Source organism: Pyrus communis, chromosome 2, assembly GCF_963583255.1.
Source record: "Pyrus communis chromosome 2, drPyrComm1.1, whole genome shotgun sequence".
Taxonomy (NCBI): domain Eukaryota; kingdom Viridiplantae; phylum Streptophyta; class Magnoliopsida; order Rosales; family Rosaceae; genus Pyrus; species Pyrus communis.
The window spans coordinates 18,592,403-18,607,045 of NC_084804.1; the positions used below are offsets into that span (position 1 = coordinate 18,592,403).

At 35.7% G+C, this 14,643-nt stretch overlaps 2 protein-coding genes across 2 annotated transcripts; both read right to left on the reverse strand.

The window, feature by feature from the left end:
• Nucleotides 1–983: 983 nt before the first annotated feature.
• Nucleotides 984–1,634, reverse strand: LOC137724901 (agamous-like MADS-box protein AGL62). The gene has a single exon (XM_068463551.1). It carries the CDS (start codon nucleotides 1,632–1,634, stop codon nucleotides 984–986), a length of 651 nt encoding a protein of 216 aa, XP_068319652.1.
• A 3,339-nt stretch (nucleotides 1,635–4,973) lies between these two features.
• LOC137724335 (agamous-like MADS-box protein AGL62) lies at nucleotides 4,974–5,621 on the reverse strand. The gene has a single exon (XM_068463076.1). It carries the CDS (start codon nucleotides 5,619–5,621, stop codon nucleotides 4,974–4,976), a length of 648 nt encoding a protein of 215 aa, XP_068319177.1.
• Nucleotides 5,622–14,643: the final 9,022 nt, after the last annotated feature.

Genomic DNA, 14,643 nt, shown 5'->3' on the forward strand with positions numbered 1-14,643 from the left:
ACCTCAATTATGAGCAAGAACCGCCGTTCAAAACTATGAGTTTGATATGTAAGTCATAGACACTACAAAGGTTCTCTTCCACAAAGCGAGAGAGCGACCACAAGCATGAATACTCTTCTTGCCAAAGATACCACAACCATAGGATAGAAATCCAAACAAGGAGATAAGAGAAACAAGGAGGGAGAGAGAGAGAGGGAAGGGACAATAGGGCCGGTGCGGCCGATCCCAAAGCCAAGATCGTCCGTTGAGGGTTTTTTTTCATGTATTGCTCTCTATCTAGTAATTAGCAGCAAGGGTTTAGGGTTTTTTCCCTCTCATGAACAAGGATCATAATGCACATCAACAAGTTAATAGACATATACATTTCCACCCCTACAGTCGTGGTAAGAATCATTACCACATTGATTGCCGTTAAATGAGTGTTATTTAATCTATCAACTATGCAAATTTGTGAACTCATCTAATGGCAATCAACACCATTTAAGAGTAGTGAGAAAAAATATTTCCTTTTCTTTTGTAACTGTTGTCCGATAGACTCAGTAAGCTAACTTGACACAAGAGGAACAATCCCGCGTGGCTGTAATAGTACTTAGATAACTAATTAATTCAGTTTATAGAAGAGTTAATTACAATAACGATGCCATTTAAATGATTGGTGAAACCCTGCAGGTATTAATATTCACCTTTAATTAACCTCTTTATATTGATTCATTCGCATTCCCTACAACGAGAAAATTAGTCGCTGACACTGGGGACAAGCCTTTTAGCCACTATAAGTGTGTGCATCGATCATGCGCTTACTAAACTGTAACAAACTTGTTTCTTTTTCATTAATTAATTAAGGGATTCAATGACAATCAATATTTAGATAAACAATGTCCATGATAGTATAGAAAATCCATTAGCTTGTAATAGAAAGAGAGATGAACAAAGTAATATAATGATAATCATAGCGAGGTGCTACCTTAGCTTGTAACTCCCCTTCAAAAGAAATTAAAGAACATAAAAAACTCAGAAAAGACCATGACCAATTGTTCCTTATGAAAAAATGGTGATGATGATGAACAATTAGCAGCATCAGCAGGAGCACTAGACTCCATCAAAATCCAATTGGCTTGTTTAGTCACATTTTTCTTGAGATCCTCCATTGAAGCCTTCAATATCTGAAGCTCATGAAACCCTAGTTCGTCCACAAGCCTTTCCCACCAACACTGTTTTTCACTAGCTTTGCTTATTTTATCAAGTGCTTCTCCACAATTTTTCTCAGCCTCCAACTGGTTCACAACCTGGGTGAGCCGCATGTTAAGCTCGTGGACACTAGCATTCCTGTGAGCCTCAACAAGCTGTTGAGTAGAACCTGTTGATCCTGCTTGGAAATTAGGGTAAGGGTTTCGAGCAGCGAAGCGGTCGACAATGGAATCAACCTCAGGGTGGCCAAATGAGAAGGGCTTGTTGGCAGGAGAAAAGACTATGATTGCAATCTCAACCCCACAAAGCGTGCATAGTTCACTGGCCTTCTTGAAGAGCCCTGAACGACGTTTAGAGAATGTGACTTGTAAATTATTTCTCTTTGGTATTTTGGCAATGGCAATCTTTTGGCGACCTTGGCTAGGTTTCTTGATCTTCATCACCATATATAGTAGACTTCTCTGGAGGATGATAAAAGAGTGAGGAAGATAATTAGATGACGATTACCAAATGCTTTGCTTGGTTTTCTTGTGCAAATACTTGTGAGGGTTGGAAGGGACAAGACCTGTATTTATAGGGTTATTTTGCTCATTATTTCTCTTAAATAGCACTTATGTTGGGCGTATTATTGTATTTTCCAATGAGGTCTTAATGCAATATTAACATTAGTACCGTAAATTATTACTCCAATATCTTTTCGGAAGTTATGAATATCTATTCACTTAATGTACAATTACTATGAAACTGATATAACCTATTGATCATTGACATATATATTAAAAAAAAAAAGAGTTTTAACGAAACACTCCGGTACTGTTCACTTTTAACGAAAAATGATATTTTTACCTTTCCTGATACTATTCATTACACCTTTATTTGTCATTTTTCATTAAAACTAAAGTTTTTAAAGATTTTTCGTTAGTTCTCTTTAAAAAAATCATTGACATAATATAGAAACGGAAAATTTTATTTCAACCCCATTTGTTTTATCTCTTCACCCAACTTTAAAATGTCTTTACTGGAAATCCAACTTTTCCATTAAATAACAAAAAGAATTTCAAAAAATTAGAATTGTAGGATGGCCATAGCTACGATCAGGGAAAACAGAGGGGAAGAGAGGTTTTCACCAGGGCACCTCTCCATCTTTTTTCCGGGGAACGCAATCAAAACTCTTGGCGACTATTTATGCTTACATTCTCTCTTTCTTGTTTCTCTATACGAACGGGAGTATAGATCAAGAGATATCTAGCATTTCATATTTCTGGATTGTAGTTTTATGTCATCAATAATCTATATTTACAATTTGATCTCATAATATGTGAGTGTTTGGGAAAAAAAAAAAATCCTTATAGTATTAGTCTTGCAACTTAACCCAATCTCGTTATATATGTTCGCATTCATATATATTCCATGCAAACTAACTAATATTCTCATGCAAAAATTATGTTGTAAAACTGTAAATTTAGATCATGTAGTTTGTCCTATCAATTCTAACTTCAAACTACTTTCTAGCAACAGATAACTTGGTTTAGGTTATGATCAATTTTTAGTCAGTTAGTCAATTACAATTGTAAATTTGAATACAGTTGTATGCAATCATCTATTCTAATTCGACAAGCATGCCAAGTTTTCTAAAAACATAACATATAATTCAATGGTTATGCATGTTACTAACATGCATGCAAAATATGTCTTTTACCCTGAGTAGGTATTATTGGAGAGTAGCAAAGACAGAGACATCACAGCCAATTAATGTCAAATCTAATTTATGTCTCTAGAGAAAAAAAAGCAAGACATCACCTCACCATTTCAAAGCTGGTGCCTTTAATATCCCTGTAAGCTTTCATACATTTTGATAATTTATTATTATCTTCTATGCTACGAGGATTGGATGACCTAGAGCGTTTTGAATTATTGTTTTTATTGTGGTCCAGCAAATTCAGGCCATTTAATGCTCGTAGTACCGAAGTGGAACCCAAATATGTTAGTTGATTAACTTACTCAGTAATTACTGCAAATAAGCTTCGAGTTTCAGCTACCATGACCAATGCTCCAATAGTCTTAACCCTAGAGTATGATATGCACTCCGATGATCCCCAAACGGCACGTCGCGCCTTATGTTACCATATCAGATCCTAAACTTCGATCCAAATTAGGGTATGTACAATTTCCTCTGCTTTTCGTGGAATCAACAAATACGACATATATGCATGTGAACACAAGCGTCTGTTTCAAATGATTCAATGGGAATGAATGGCCTATCGGGACCAAATCACTTGTGAACCCTAAACCCTAACAATGGGGTGGCCAAGGCTTTCATCAGTCTTCAGAGGTTATGGAATTGGCATACAGTGTTGCTGCTTGCAAGTTAGGCTTACAAGAAATGCTAAAGAGACTGAGTGAGACTCTCCATGGACTCTATGTCACTTCATAGTTTAAAAATTAATTTTCTTACCCATTATAAAACATTGTGCTAAAACACATGAGGTAGTTGAGAGTCTGTGAAGATTCTCACTTTTGAGAGAGTTTCCTTACATTTTTTTGGCAAAGATTAGTGTACGTAAAGGTTTGTAGAATTTCACTCCAAGATTTTCGAATTTATATATTTTGGTTGACTTGTAAAGCATTATTCCTCCAAAGAATATTGGAAGCTGCGAGGTACATGCATGGTAAAAAGTGCATGATCGCCCATTTTTTAATGATAATATTGATTCAAATATAACAACTTGCACTCTGAGTGTGCTTAACCAAAATTTCCAGGCAACAGGAACAAGTACTAGGTACTCTTAGTAGACAAAATTATGAGTACTTTGCATTTTTAACTTTCAATCAAACGATTGCATTTTTAACTGGAATATGTATACTTAGTACATCTACTGAAAGCTCTATTTTGTTCTTTCTATGTCTTGAATGTAAAAGCTATTTGAGGAGAGCTAAATCATGCGAAAAGCAATTGGATTGGTTTAAACTAATCGAATGAATGCAAGAAAAGTGATTACAAAGAAAAAACTAATGAAAAGAAACCCATGCAATAGGGAATTAAACCAAGTTTTTAAAATATGCAATGTCGACAAGTTAAAATGACAATTCCGACTGCAAGAACAACGTCGCCACCTAAACGCGTAAAACCACAGTTAAAGCGAACTCTGCAGGGCAATCCCTTAAGTCACAAAGATCAAAACTATAGGCTCGAAAATTGGTAAGAACGCAAAAATTCCAAATAAGGGCTTGATATGTTTGGTATATATCGCCTTTCGTTTATGCGCATAGCCTTCTTTATATAGGATCAAGAAACCCTAACTTAAGCGACAATCTATCCTCGTGAGCAGTTAGCTAAAATTGTTAAGATCAAGTTAATTCTGGCTAAAACTTCAATTTTGACTACTTACAAGTTTAACGCATAAATATCCAATCAAACCCTATCATACCAAGTCTTATTTCATAAACTCATCTGCAGATTTGAGTTCTAACAGAATGATAAACTGGACGCATATCGCATGACCAAATTGAGTCCACCTGAAATATTCAAAGCTTTCTAAAAAAAAATTATTTTATGGCCCCTAAAACGGCCTTATTTTACAACGTCATTACTAATAAAAATTCTTGTAGTTCACCTATGAAAATATTAAAACAAACGAACACAACACATATGGGTCATAATCCATATACCAAACAAACAAGATAAAATAAAAACAATAACAACATGCACACAAATAAATAACACACGCTGCAGAGAGAAATAGACTGTGTCGCAGTGCCTAACGAGCAACATAAGCATCACGCCTTCAGAAAAAGCGTCCATGTCCTGGGTGGTTCCATGCATTGGGATGGGGAAGGTTGTGAGGAGGCATAACAGGTTGCTGACTTGAGCTCCCCACAAAAAATTGGCTGTTAGGGTTCAATGTGTTCTGAATCAAAACCCTATCAGCCTGTTTCGTCACGTTCATCTTCAGATCCACAAGGGAACTCTTCAGCTGGTCCAACTGTGGCATCTGCATCTCATCCACAGGAGCCTCCCACCAGCACTGAGCCTGGCTCACCCTCGTCATCTGGTTCAGCTGATCGCGGCGCTTCTTTTCAGCCTCAAGTTGGTTCATGACTTGAGTCAGCTCGGTATTGAGCTCGTGCACAGTGGCATTGCGGTGGGCCTCAATTAGCTGCATAGTGCCAGAGGGTGGGTGAAGGTGGGGATTGAATGGGTTATGGGAGAGGAATCGGTCCATGACCGCCTCCACGCTCGGGTGCCCAAAGGAAAAGACCCTTCTGCCTGGCGAGAAGACAATGATGCCCACCTCAGCGCCACAGAGAGTGCACAGCTCACTGGCCTTCTTGAAAAGGCCAGACCTTCGCTTCGAGAAGGTCACTTGGAGATTGCTCTCATTGGCCATCTTGACCATCTCCACCTTTTGCCTTCCCTTGCTCTTCTTCGCCATGGCTAAACCTAAACAAAAAATCTCTGATGATTAGAACCTAATCACCAGAGCAAAGGAGTGGAGAGAGTGAGAGAAATGGTATTGTATACTGTGTGATTTAGGGAGGGGTGGAGTGGAGGGGGTATATATTGGCCTTTCTAGATTGAAATTCACTATAACTTTGGTAAAAAATCATAATTCTGGATTTTTTTTAGTGAACCATGTCATATGCGTACTGTCAATTTTCAATTAGTAGACATCATCTGTCACCCAAGGTCATTGAAAATTGCATTTAGTCTAATAAGGTATCTAATATTAGATGGAAATTTTTATGGGTTAAAGATGTCAGCAAATTATCCTTTGCTGTCAATATTTTTAAACCCTTGAAAATATACTAGTTTGGGAGAATTTAGAATCTCTTCCTCTTAGCATACATGGTATATACTTCATGATTTTAACCGCCCCTTGTATACATGCATGAACATGATAAAGGTGATAAGAATTCGCCTGAAAATGTTTTATCATGCCAAACTGTCAATTTGAATCATCGATGAAATAATATATGAACTCCTTTTTAGCTTTGCGATACATATTGACAATCTAAGAACCCACCAATCCTTATCTAGTTTGCTTTTAATTGTGTTGAAAATGTTAGTCTGGATTATTTGGAATTTCCAAACAAGTAGTATCAGTAATAATGCCAGGCTGCACCAAGAAAATCTGGAAAATGAAACTGTAAATTGCATGCTATAGGTGTGTACAAACGTACACAAATTAATCACAATATACGACGTACATATATAGTCTAGTATGTAGACATAAATAGCTGAGTCACATAGTTTTAAAAATATTTTTTCTTCTGACTTAAAAAACGTTGCAAATGATACTGAGCTTTTGCAACATTGCGAAATACAACGTCTGCAAAAAACGCTGCAAAATGACTTGCAACGACTTTTAGTGTTAAAAATGAGCATTTGCCATGTAGTGAGCGCAAACTGTAGATTTTCTGCTATGGCGCAGTAGCTTTTGCCAAGAATATATGAACAACGTCAGAGAGTAATATAATATAAACCTTCATCTTATTCTACCATATTACTATGTGACTGAGGATGTCTTCAGTTATTTCTACTTATTTTTAGCACTTCGCGCTAGTTGAAGTTCAGTTTCCGCTGCATATTTTTAAGCAATATAAAATGCTAGTTGTGCACTTAATTTTCTGGTAATTACAAGGTTCAATAATCATATTAACATTAGTTTATGACCCTTTTTTTTATGGAAGGACAAAGAAAAAAAATTGAAATTAAGGAAAATAAAACGGGGGTATATGGCCAGTTTCTATATCAATTTGTGCATCTCAGTTTGCTTCTATATATCCACTACAAAAAATATGAGTACCGTGCACCATAAATTATTTGTGCCCTTTGAGGCCAAAAAGCCCCAATAATTGTGCCCATATACCAATAGCAACAGTGCAGCAACTATATTTCTATTGGTGGCCTCTATAGGCGTTGCCTTTGGTGATAGCACACAATAGGATGTTTTGTGCCCAAAGGCTACGCACAAATACAACCCATTTTGTGTCTCACCTCTAATAGAGACTATGGAATGTATGGTGTAAGATGGGCACAATTGCTATTTTAAGGGCTTAGATTGCTGTATAAATATTAAAGCAAAGGCACCACAACTTTAAAATTGTGCCACTCTATTATATTTTAATAAATACAATAAAGCTTTAGCACAATTGGAATTTTTTTATTTAAATATATAAATCATCAATCCTAGCTTGCTCACAAGACCTAATTTCCACCAAATTTGAGGAACATACAAATCATCCATTACAAACTAAACATAGATCAACATTAGCATCATTAACATTAGCACTAAAATAGTGAAGTTAATATATTACATAACCCATGTTCTTGGCTAAGACCGATTCATGCAACCGAACAATACAATCCATCCAAATGTTAAACCAAAAAATACATGTTATCCTATGCTGGACATACCCGGGATTCTCTATATACAACAAAATATAACATATCCAAGCATGTATCCCCTATCCAAGCATGAATCCCCAATTCAAACATACTAACGGTTAAACCAGCAATATATAAACAAAATACATATCTACAAGGGTTGCTTGATGACAACTAACCAATATTCTCATTTTGGCAATCCTCACGCATCATGGCATTAGAAACTGGAGGTCCACACTGCACATTTTTGTCATCTCCCCCTTCGAAAAACATTGAAATTTGAGCGTGTGAGCTTCCACACCCTTGCTATTGAGTTGAAGTACTTTGTAGAGCACCCACTCCAAATGAACCAATGTTAATGCCCATATGTGCCAACATGGCTTTCAATTGCTTAGCCATTTGTACCTTTGCCAACCTCAAATTCTCCTCTTGTTCGACCCTAAGCCTTTGTATGGTTTCTTCTTGCTCTCTTTTCATATTTTTTGCTTTCTCATTTGCCTCATGCATCATACGAGTCATTTTTTCTTCCGCAACAGCAGTGGCTTGTTTTCAAGCTTCATAAGCTTCCCGAAGATACTTCACTTCCCTAGAAATACCTAGCTGCTCAATAACAATTCTTGGTACATCTGCCCAAGCAACTCCAAGGCGAAAGTCGCACACTTGATTTCACTTCTCTAGCCCCACCACTTCTGCATAAATCCTATTTTGAACCTTCATTGTTACCTCTTCACCACGCTCCCAAACCTCCACTTCCAGACTTTCAAACGCCAACTGTTTGAAAAAGACTTAATCATTCGTAAATGCATTACATTTCATTAAAGGTTGCTGGAAATAAATTTGGTCAAGTGAAAATGTACAAATTACCATCATTCTGGCATATTCAACATCAACTGGCAGTTGCTTAGGTCCTCTTGTGTGTGTCATAGTGAAAAAAGTCACACGATTAGGTTTACTTCCATCATGTTCTTCAGCCTAAGACACAAAAAAAGATCTCGAAAACAACCACAATCATTAAACAATCACAATTACAATGATTGAAAATATAGTGCACTATATATAAACACAAACATCATTTCGCAGATGGAATACGACACATATGTTTTCCTCTAAATATGCCCATTAGTCATCATGTCTTATGTTAGAATAGTAGTTCTTATAAAACAAGAATTCCTTAGGCCTTAAAAAGGCAACTGGCATATTTTAGGTTGTTCTGGACTAGTTCTGGCTTGTACCAATCAAAATACAAATTCCAGGAGAAATGCAGGTTATATCATGTGCAAATTATCTACAACAACTTTTAAAGCCCTTAATATGAGGGTTAGGTTCAAAATTATGAGTCTGGAGATGACCTTTATGTTTTAAAACCTTAGTCATAACCTATATATACGCAAACCTACACTATGACCCAACAATAAGATTGTATCTAGTGATGTGTCCTTACTTTTATGTCGATGTGTTGATGTTGTAAGATTGTACAGAGCACTAAGCAAGTCAGCAGTTGAAAACAAAAGTATTGAAATATTAGTGGATCCAGCCGCTAACAACATTCTAGCCCTTAAATCTGCATAGGTGGAAAAAAATAAAGGTCCAGTGAGATTTTGAATTAGATCTGCATTGGACCGGCCCAAAGTTGTCTGAGAAAATCAATATTGATTAGATAGGTAGCCTAGAATTGCATGTAATTTCTGAAAACTTATACACTCTGTTTTTGTAAGCATGTCTTATTCCATGTAATTCAGTGTTGAACTGTTTGATATTAGATGAGTGTTTAAATCACGCAAGTAGTTATGCATCTTTTGAAGTAGAGATACTATTCACAATACTGCAATCAACTTTATCTTCTATGGTTGTTATGCTTATAGATATTAGTTAACGCCTATTGATTTAAACTATGTATCAGGTGTAATACCAGTAATGAATCAAGTCATGGGTGCTACAAGAGGTGCCACTGATGTTAAAAAGATAATTGCTCAATCAATTTCACAAAATCTAAAATTAAGAATAACAGAAAATAATTAGCCACAACACAACTCCCTTGAGAGCAGAATGTTGACCACGTATCTATATGAGGAATATTACTTTCTGGATAATGCATTATCAATTTGAGGCAGGTCTAAGCACAATTCAAATAGATCTTATTACCATCTCTAAACTAACCTAATGCTGCTAGGATGGCATTACTGATGTAGGTCCCCATGATACAAAATGAGGAACAAATCACATAAACTAAGTCAAGTTTTAACCATGTACTAATAACAGGAATGAAAACAAGACTAAGGTTCTGATGCACTATTCCTGTAACTTTATATTCATCTTTAACAAATCATAAGATATATTAACTATCTTAAGTGTTATCTAAAACAAGTATTCATGGCAACATCAAATTATAATAGAAAAAGAATCCACTCACATAATCATTCTGTATTTGAGCAAAAGTTGTTGTTCCAGTTATGTGACTCTTCTTTTACATTTTTCAATTCTTGACATGAGTTGCACATCTCTACTAGTTCACAACAAATAAGGAACACCACAAAGAAAATAATCATTTTATCAAAATTTAAATTTCATTTCAAATAAGGTTTAATGAAGTATAGTAAGTAAAATGTTGAAAAGTTTTACAAACCTTATTTTCAATTTTATCCCAATAAGCTACAAGGCTTACCATTGTGTCTGGATTACCTTAGCATCATTGCAGTGCTTCCTCTGCTCGGAGTTCTCAAAGGGAACATAATACAACTTATGGAGTTTAGCCCTTCATGTCCTGATACAATCATGTAACTTCGTTTCCACAATACCCCTGACTTTCTTATCCTTGCCAGCAGCTCTTGGATTTGTTTAGTCTATACTGGCCTACATAAACAATAATTAAGTTGTCATAGAAAATTGTAAGCATCCAACAAGTCAAATTTTACAAATTTGCAGTATTTATTACATCAATACCTGGACCAAAAACCACACTCGATCAAGTTTTGAAGAATCTATTTGGCGCCAATCAGGTGAATCAATTGGGATCAATCCACCATCACGAGCCAACATGGTTATGTAGCGGCCAAATCCTGCCACATTGTCACGAGGAGAAATAGCTTGACCGAATCTGTTGAAGTTTAGCTTTTCTCGCCTCCCACTGTATTCTGTTAACTCCCTATTCCTTTTTTGAGTTGTGGCTAACAAAGAAGTTGAGCGACTTGATTACGTATATCCACTACATGTGTCATGAGGTTGGTAGGTTGCAAATTCATTTGGAGCGACTACACCAAATTGGGAGTGTGGTTAAGTTTCCATAGATGCCAAAAGTGCATCATCATCAAGCATCAGATTAGTCATCTACATTGCAAATTGCAAATGAAGTGTAATCAACAAGAACTATTCATTTATACCAATGAGTATACAGTTAACACCATGCAACTATTCATTTACACCAATGAATAGACAATTAACAAGAATATACATTTACACCAATGAATATATAGTCAACAAGAATTATTACCTGTTTAAAGTTTATGACTCTGCACACATCAGTTAAAATATTCAAAAGGAAAAAGATTTGTCATTCAAAGTTAAAAACAACCAAATATTGGAATTATATGTATTTGTACCAAGCTAGCAATTCAAACACCTCCAAAATAACAATCCAAAGCTCCAAACACATGAATATTTGTTTGACGAACAAGGAAACATTGAGAATATATAAACATTATTAGAAAATGGTTTCATGAAATCAAAACCAGAAACCAACAAGGCTTGAAATTAAAGTCAGATCAATGGTTGTATCGTAGCAAAATAAAAAAGACATAACCCAAGACCAAGAACTATAGTCTATGCAAGACTTGATATTAAGGTTCTGTTAAAATTAGGTTGCTCATAAAAGATTTCGATAAAAAGAAAAGAAAAAAAAATAACATAAGAGTTAGAGATATTCAACTCATCATAACCAGCAATCAAATAAACGTTCTATGCAAGTTGCTCTTGTGTTTTTAGACGTCTCGGCCTAAAGTTCTTGTTGCAATCATCCTATCATTTAAATATCTTTTCAACAAGTTCACCACAATCACATCTCTTAATTTCAATTCATTCAAAGTTCACCACAATCTCATCTCATAATTTCACTGAGCATATAATCACTAAGTAGCCCATTAATCACAACAATATGTCATATAATCACTGAGCATATATTAATCACTGAGCAATGAGAAATTAAGCATATATTAATCACTACATAATCAGTCATATTTTGCAATTTCACATAAACATAATCAACCCTAGTTCTATTTGTCAAATGTCATATTTCGGATTTCCCCATCCTAATCTAATTATCAATTTAATTATTTATCTATTTCCCCATCCTATTTCCCATCCTAATCTAATTGCCTAACCTAATCTAATCCTAATTCATGCATAGTGCACCCACCAGTCACCATTGCCCTACACGACGCACGGTTGCAGCCGTTGTACCCACCCACCTTAAACCTAAACCTATGAACTGTTACCCACCCACCCTCCTAATGACATGCAGGTCCTACACCCACCCTAAACCGGAGCACACCCAAATTGAAACCCTTCCAATCCCAAAGACCTGCACCCATCCTAGATTCCTAATCCCAAACCCACCGTCCTCCAAAACCCACTGTCCTCAAACCGTAAACCATATTCGACAAATAAACATCTAATTTGACCCTAAACCCTAAAGAACAAAAACCCATTGAAAATTTGAAATTCAAAAACCTTACTTGTATTTTGGGCCTCTTATGTCTCTGTGTGTGTCGCCGGAGGAATGCCTTTGAATTGGATAGAGGAGCGGCGGTGAAGTGGACGGACTCGATGGATGAGCGGGTTTGAATTGGAAGGAGGAGCAGGGAGGAGCGCCGTTCGAATTTTTAGAGAGTGAGGGTAAGACGGACTGAGAGATAAAATTAGGGATTGCCGTTGCTTTGTCTGATGAAAGTGGGAGAAAGGGTAGAATGGAAGCTTCCCAAATTCTCACCCTTTATTGTAGCAACTATTTTTTAATTATTATTATTATTATTATTATTATTATTATTATTATTATTATAAGAGTTAGTGGGCACAATTTTGCATATGTATCATTTGTTTTTTTTGTTTGTAAATTAACTACTTGCATCACAGATTTATTGCATTGCCTACCTGCATCACAAATTAGTTGCATTATCTACCTACACCATAGTTTAATTAGATATTATTTACATATATCTTCATCACATATTTTGTATTTATGTAACTATATCATAGGTTTTTTCTTTTGTAATCTACTTTTATCAAGAATTTATATCAAATAGATTTTGTTGTTGACAAATGTGCCATGAATTTTAATTTTAATTATTTGACAAAAAAAAAGAATTTTAGTTTTAAATTTTTTCCTTTGATATTGAATAGATTAAGGGCTTTAAAGATTCAAAATTTGGATAAATCAAGAAATTTAAATATATTTTCATTTAGATTATAAAGGGGCAAAATGGACATAAAAAGATCAATTGAACCTAATCTGAGAAGGCACATAGAACTAGACTCAATCAGAAAGTAGCTCAATTTTTTGGATTCCGATCTAAATGCCCCTTTGGAGAAAATTTATGGTTCTTGTGGATGCAAATTTCCGCCTTCTTGATCTTGGACAAAATTGCACCTACAAAACAATTAATACCTTAGGTTAAGGCCAAGAGCCTCACGCGCCTACGATGAATTGGGCGGGGGGGGGGGGCTTTGGCCGAAGAACCTCCGATGCCAAGTTAGAATTTAGAGAGAAAAAATGTTTGGAGAGTTTTTGGAGTTTTACAAGAGTGTGGAGTTAACTTTTTAGAGAAAAATGGGGTTCAATATATAGAGCATGGTCGGTCCCCTTTGGAGAAAAGGTGGCCGGCCCTTTGGGGTATTTTTGGTGTGTAATGGGTGATAATTTGTGTAATGGGTGATTAATTGGTATAATGGGTGATTAATGGATTAATTAGGCTAATTAATTTAATTTATATGGAAGGTTTTGAAGATTATGGAATGATTTCCTTGTAGAGGATATGGAGTAAAGATGGATGAGATAAATTTGAACTTGTTACCTATTTTGGGCACTCTTGACTCGATTGATGGATGATTCTTCACTGCTTGCGTGTAGGAAACCAGGTGTGTCTCGAGGGTAATTTTGTCCTCTTCACCGAAAAATCCACGTGTCACCTCTTGATTAATTTTGGCTTCACAATTCTCTTGTAGGTGCTAGCATAGATCCAAATGTAGCATCACTCATTTCATAGAACAATTTTGACTGATCTAATTTCACCACAAAATCCAATTTTTTTTTCCCTACGGCGTGGATGTAATTCTTAGTCTCGTTGTAGAATGTTGTCAAATTGTTGCAGATCATGTGTTTCATCTAGGGAAAAAAATGAAATCCTTTCTTTTTTGTTTATTCCACTGGAAAAAACGTTGTCTAAGTCCAAGGAGAAAAAATAAAAATAAAAACGTTTAAACCCCTTTTTCCTTAATGTAATAGCTTACATAACAAAATACATGACCAAGCTACATAGTAGGTATAAGTTCTTGATCTTTACAAGTCTGATAATCGTTCCGCAATAACAATTTCTGCAACATATGGCCTTGTTTGAACTATATCATCATCCCCTAACATGTTTTCTATATCTTAAGCTGTGTTGGGGTCTTCTATATCTGTATAGAGCATGTTGTAAACGTCTCGTGGCATTGTCTTGGTAGCAACAAACTAATCAGTGTCAATAGGATCTTGAACATAAAATACTTGGCGTTGCTTGTGACCTCAGTATGAATGAGTCATACGGTGGTAAACGATGTTCACAATTAATGAAAGTGAACCCAAACTCATCATTTTTAGTATGAAACCTTTTGCTCTTGACATCAAACCAATAACAGTCAAACAATATAACCTTCTGACCATTATGATAATCTAACTCAATGATATCTATCACAACAGCATAATAATCTACATCTATATACCTTGGATTCATGTCGACGGTAGTAGCAAAACTACTAACTTTCCGATGCTAAAAAAAACACCACTATTTTGGGTTCGTGCATGTCGATCAACATAAACA

Excerpts from the sequence above, each read along its gene's own strand:
- LOC137724901 (XM_068463551.1), bottom strand. The coding sequence starts at position 1,634 with ATGGTGATGAAGATCAAGAAACCTAGCCAAGGTCGCCAAAAGATTGCC.
- LOC137724335 (XM_068463076.1), bottom strand. The coding sequence starts at position 5,621 with ATGGCGAAGAAGAGCAAGGGAAGGCAAAAGGTGGAGATGGTCAAGATG.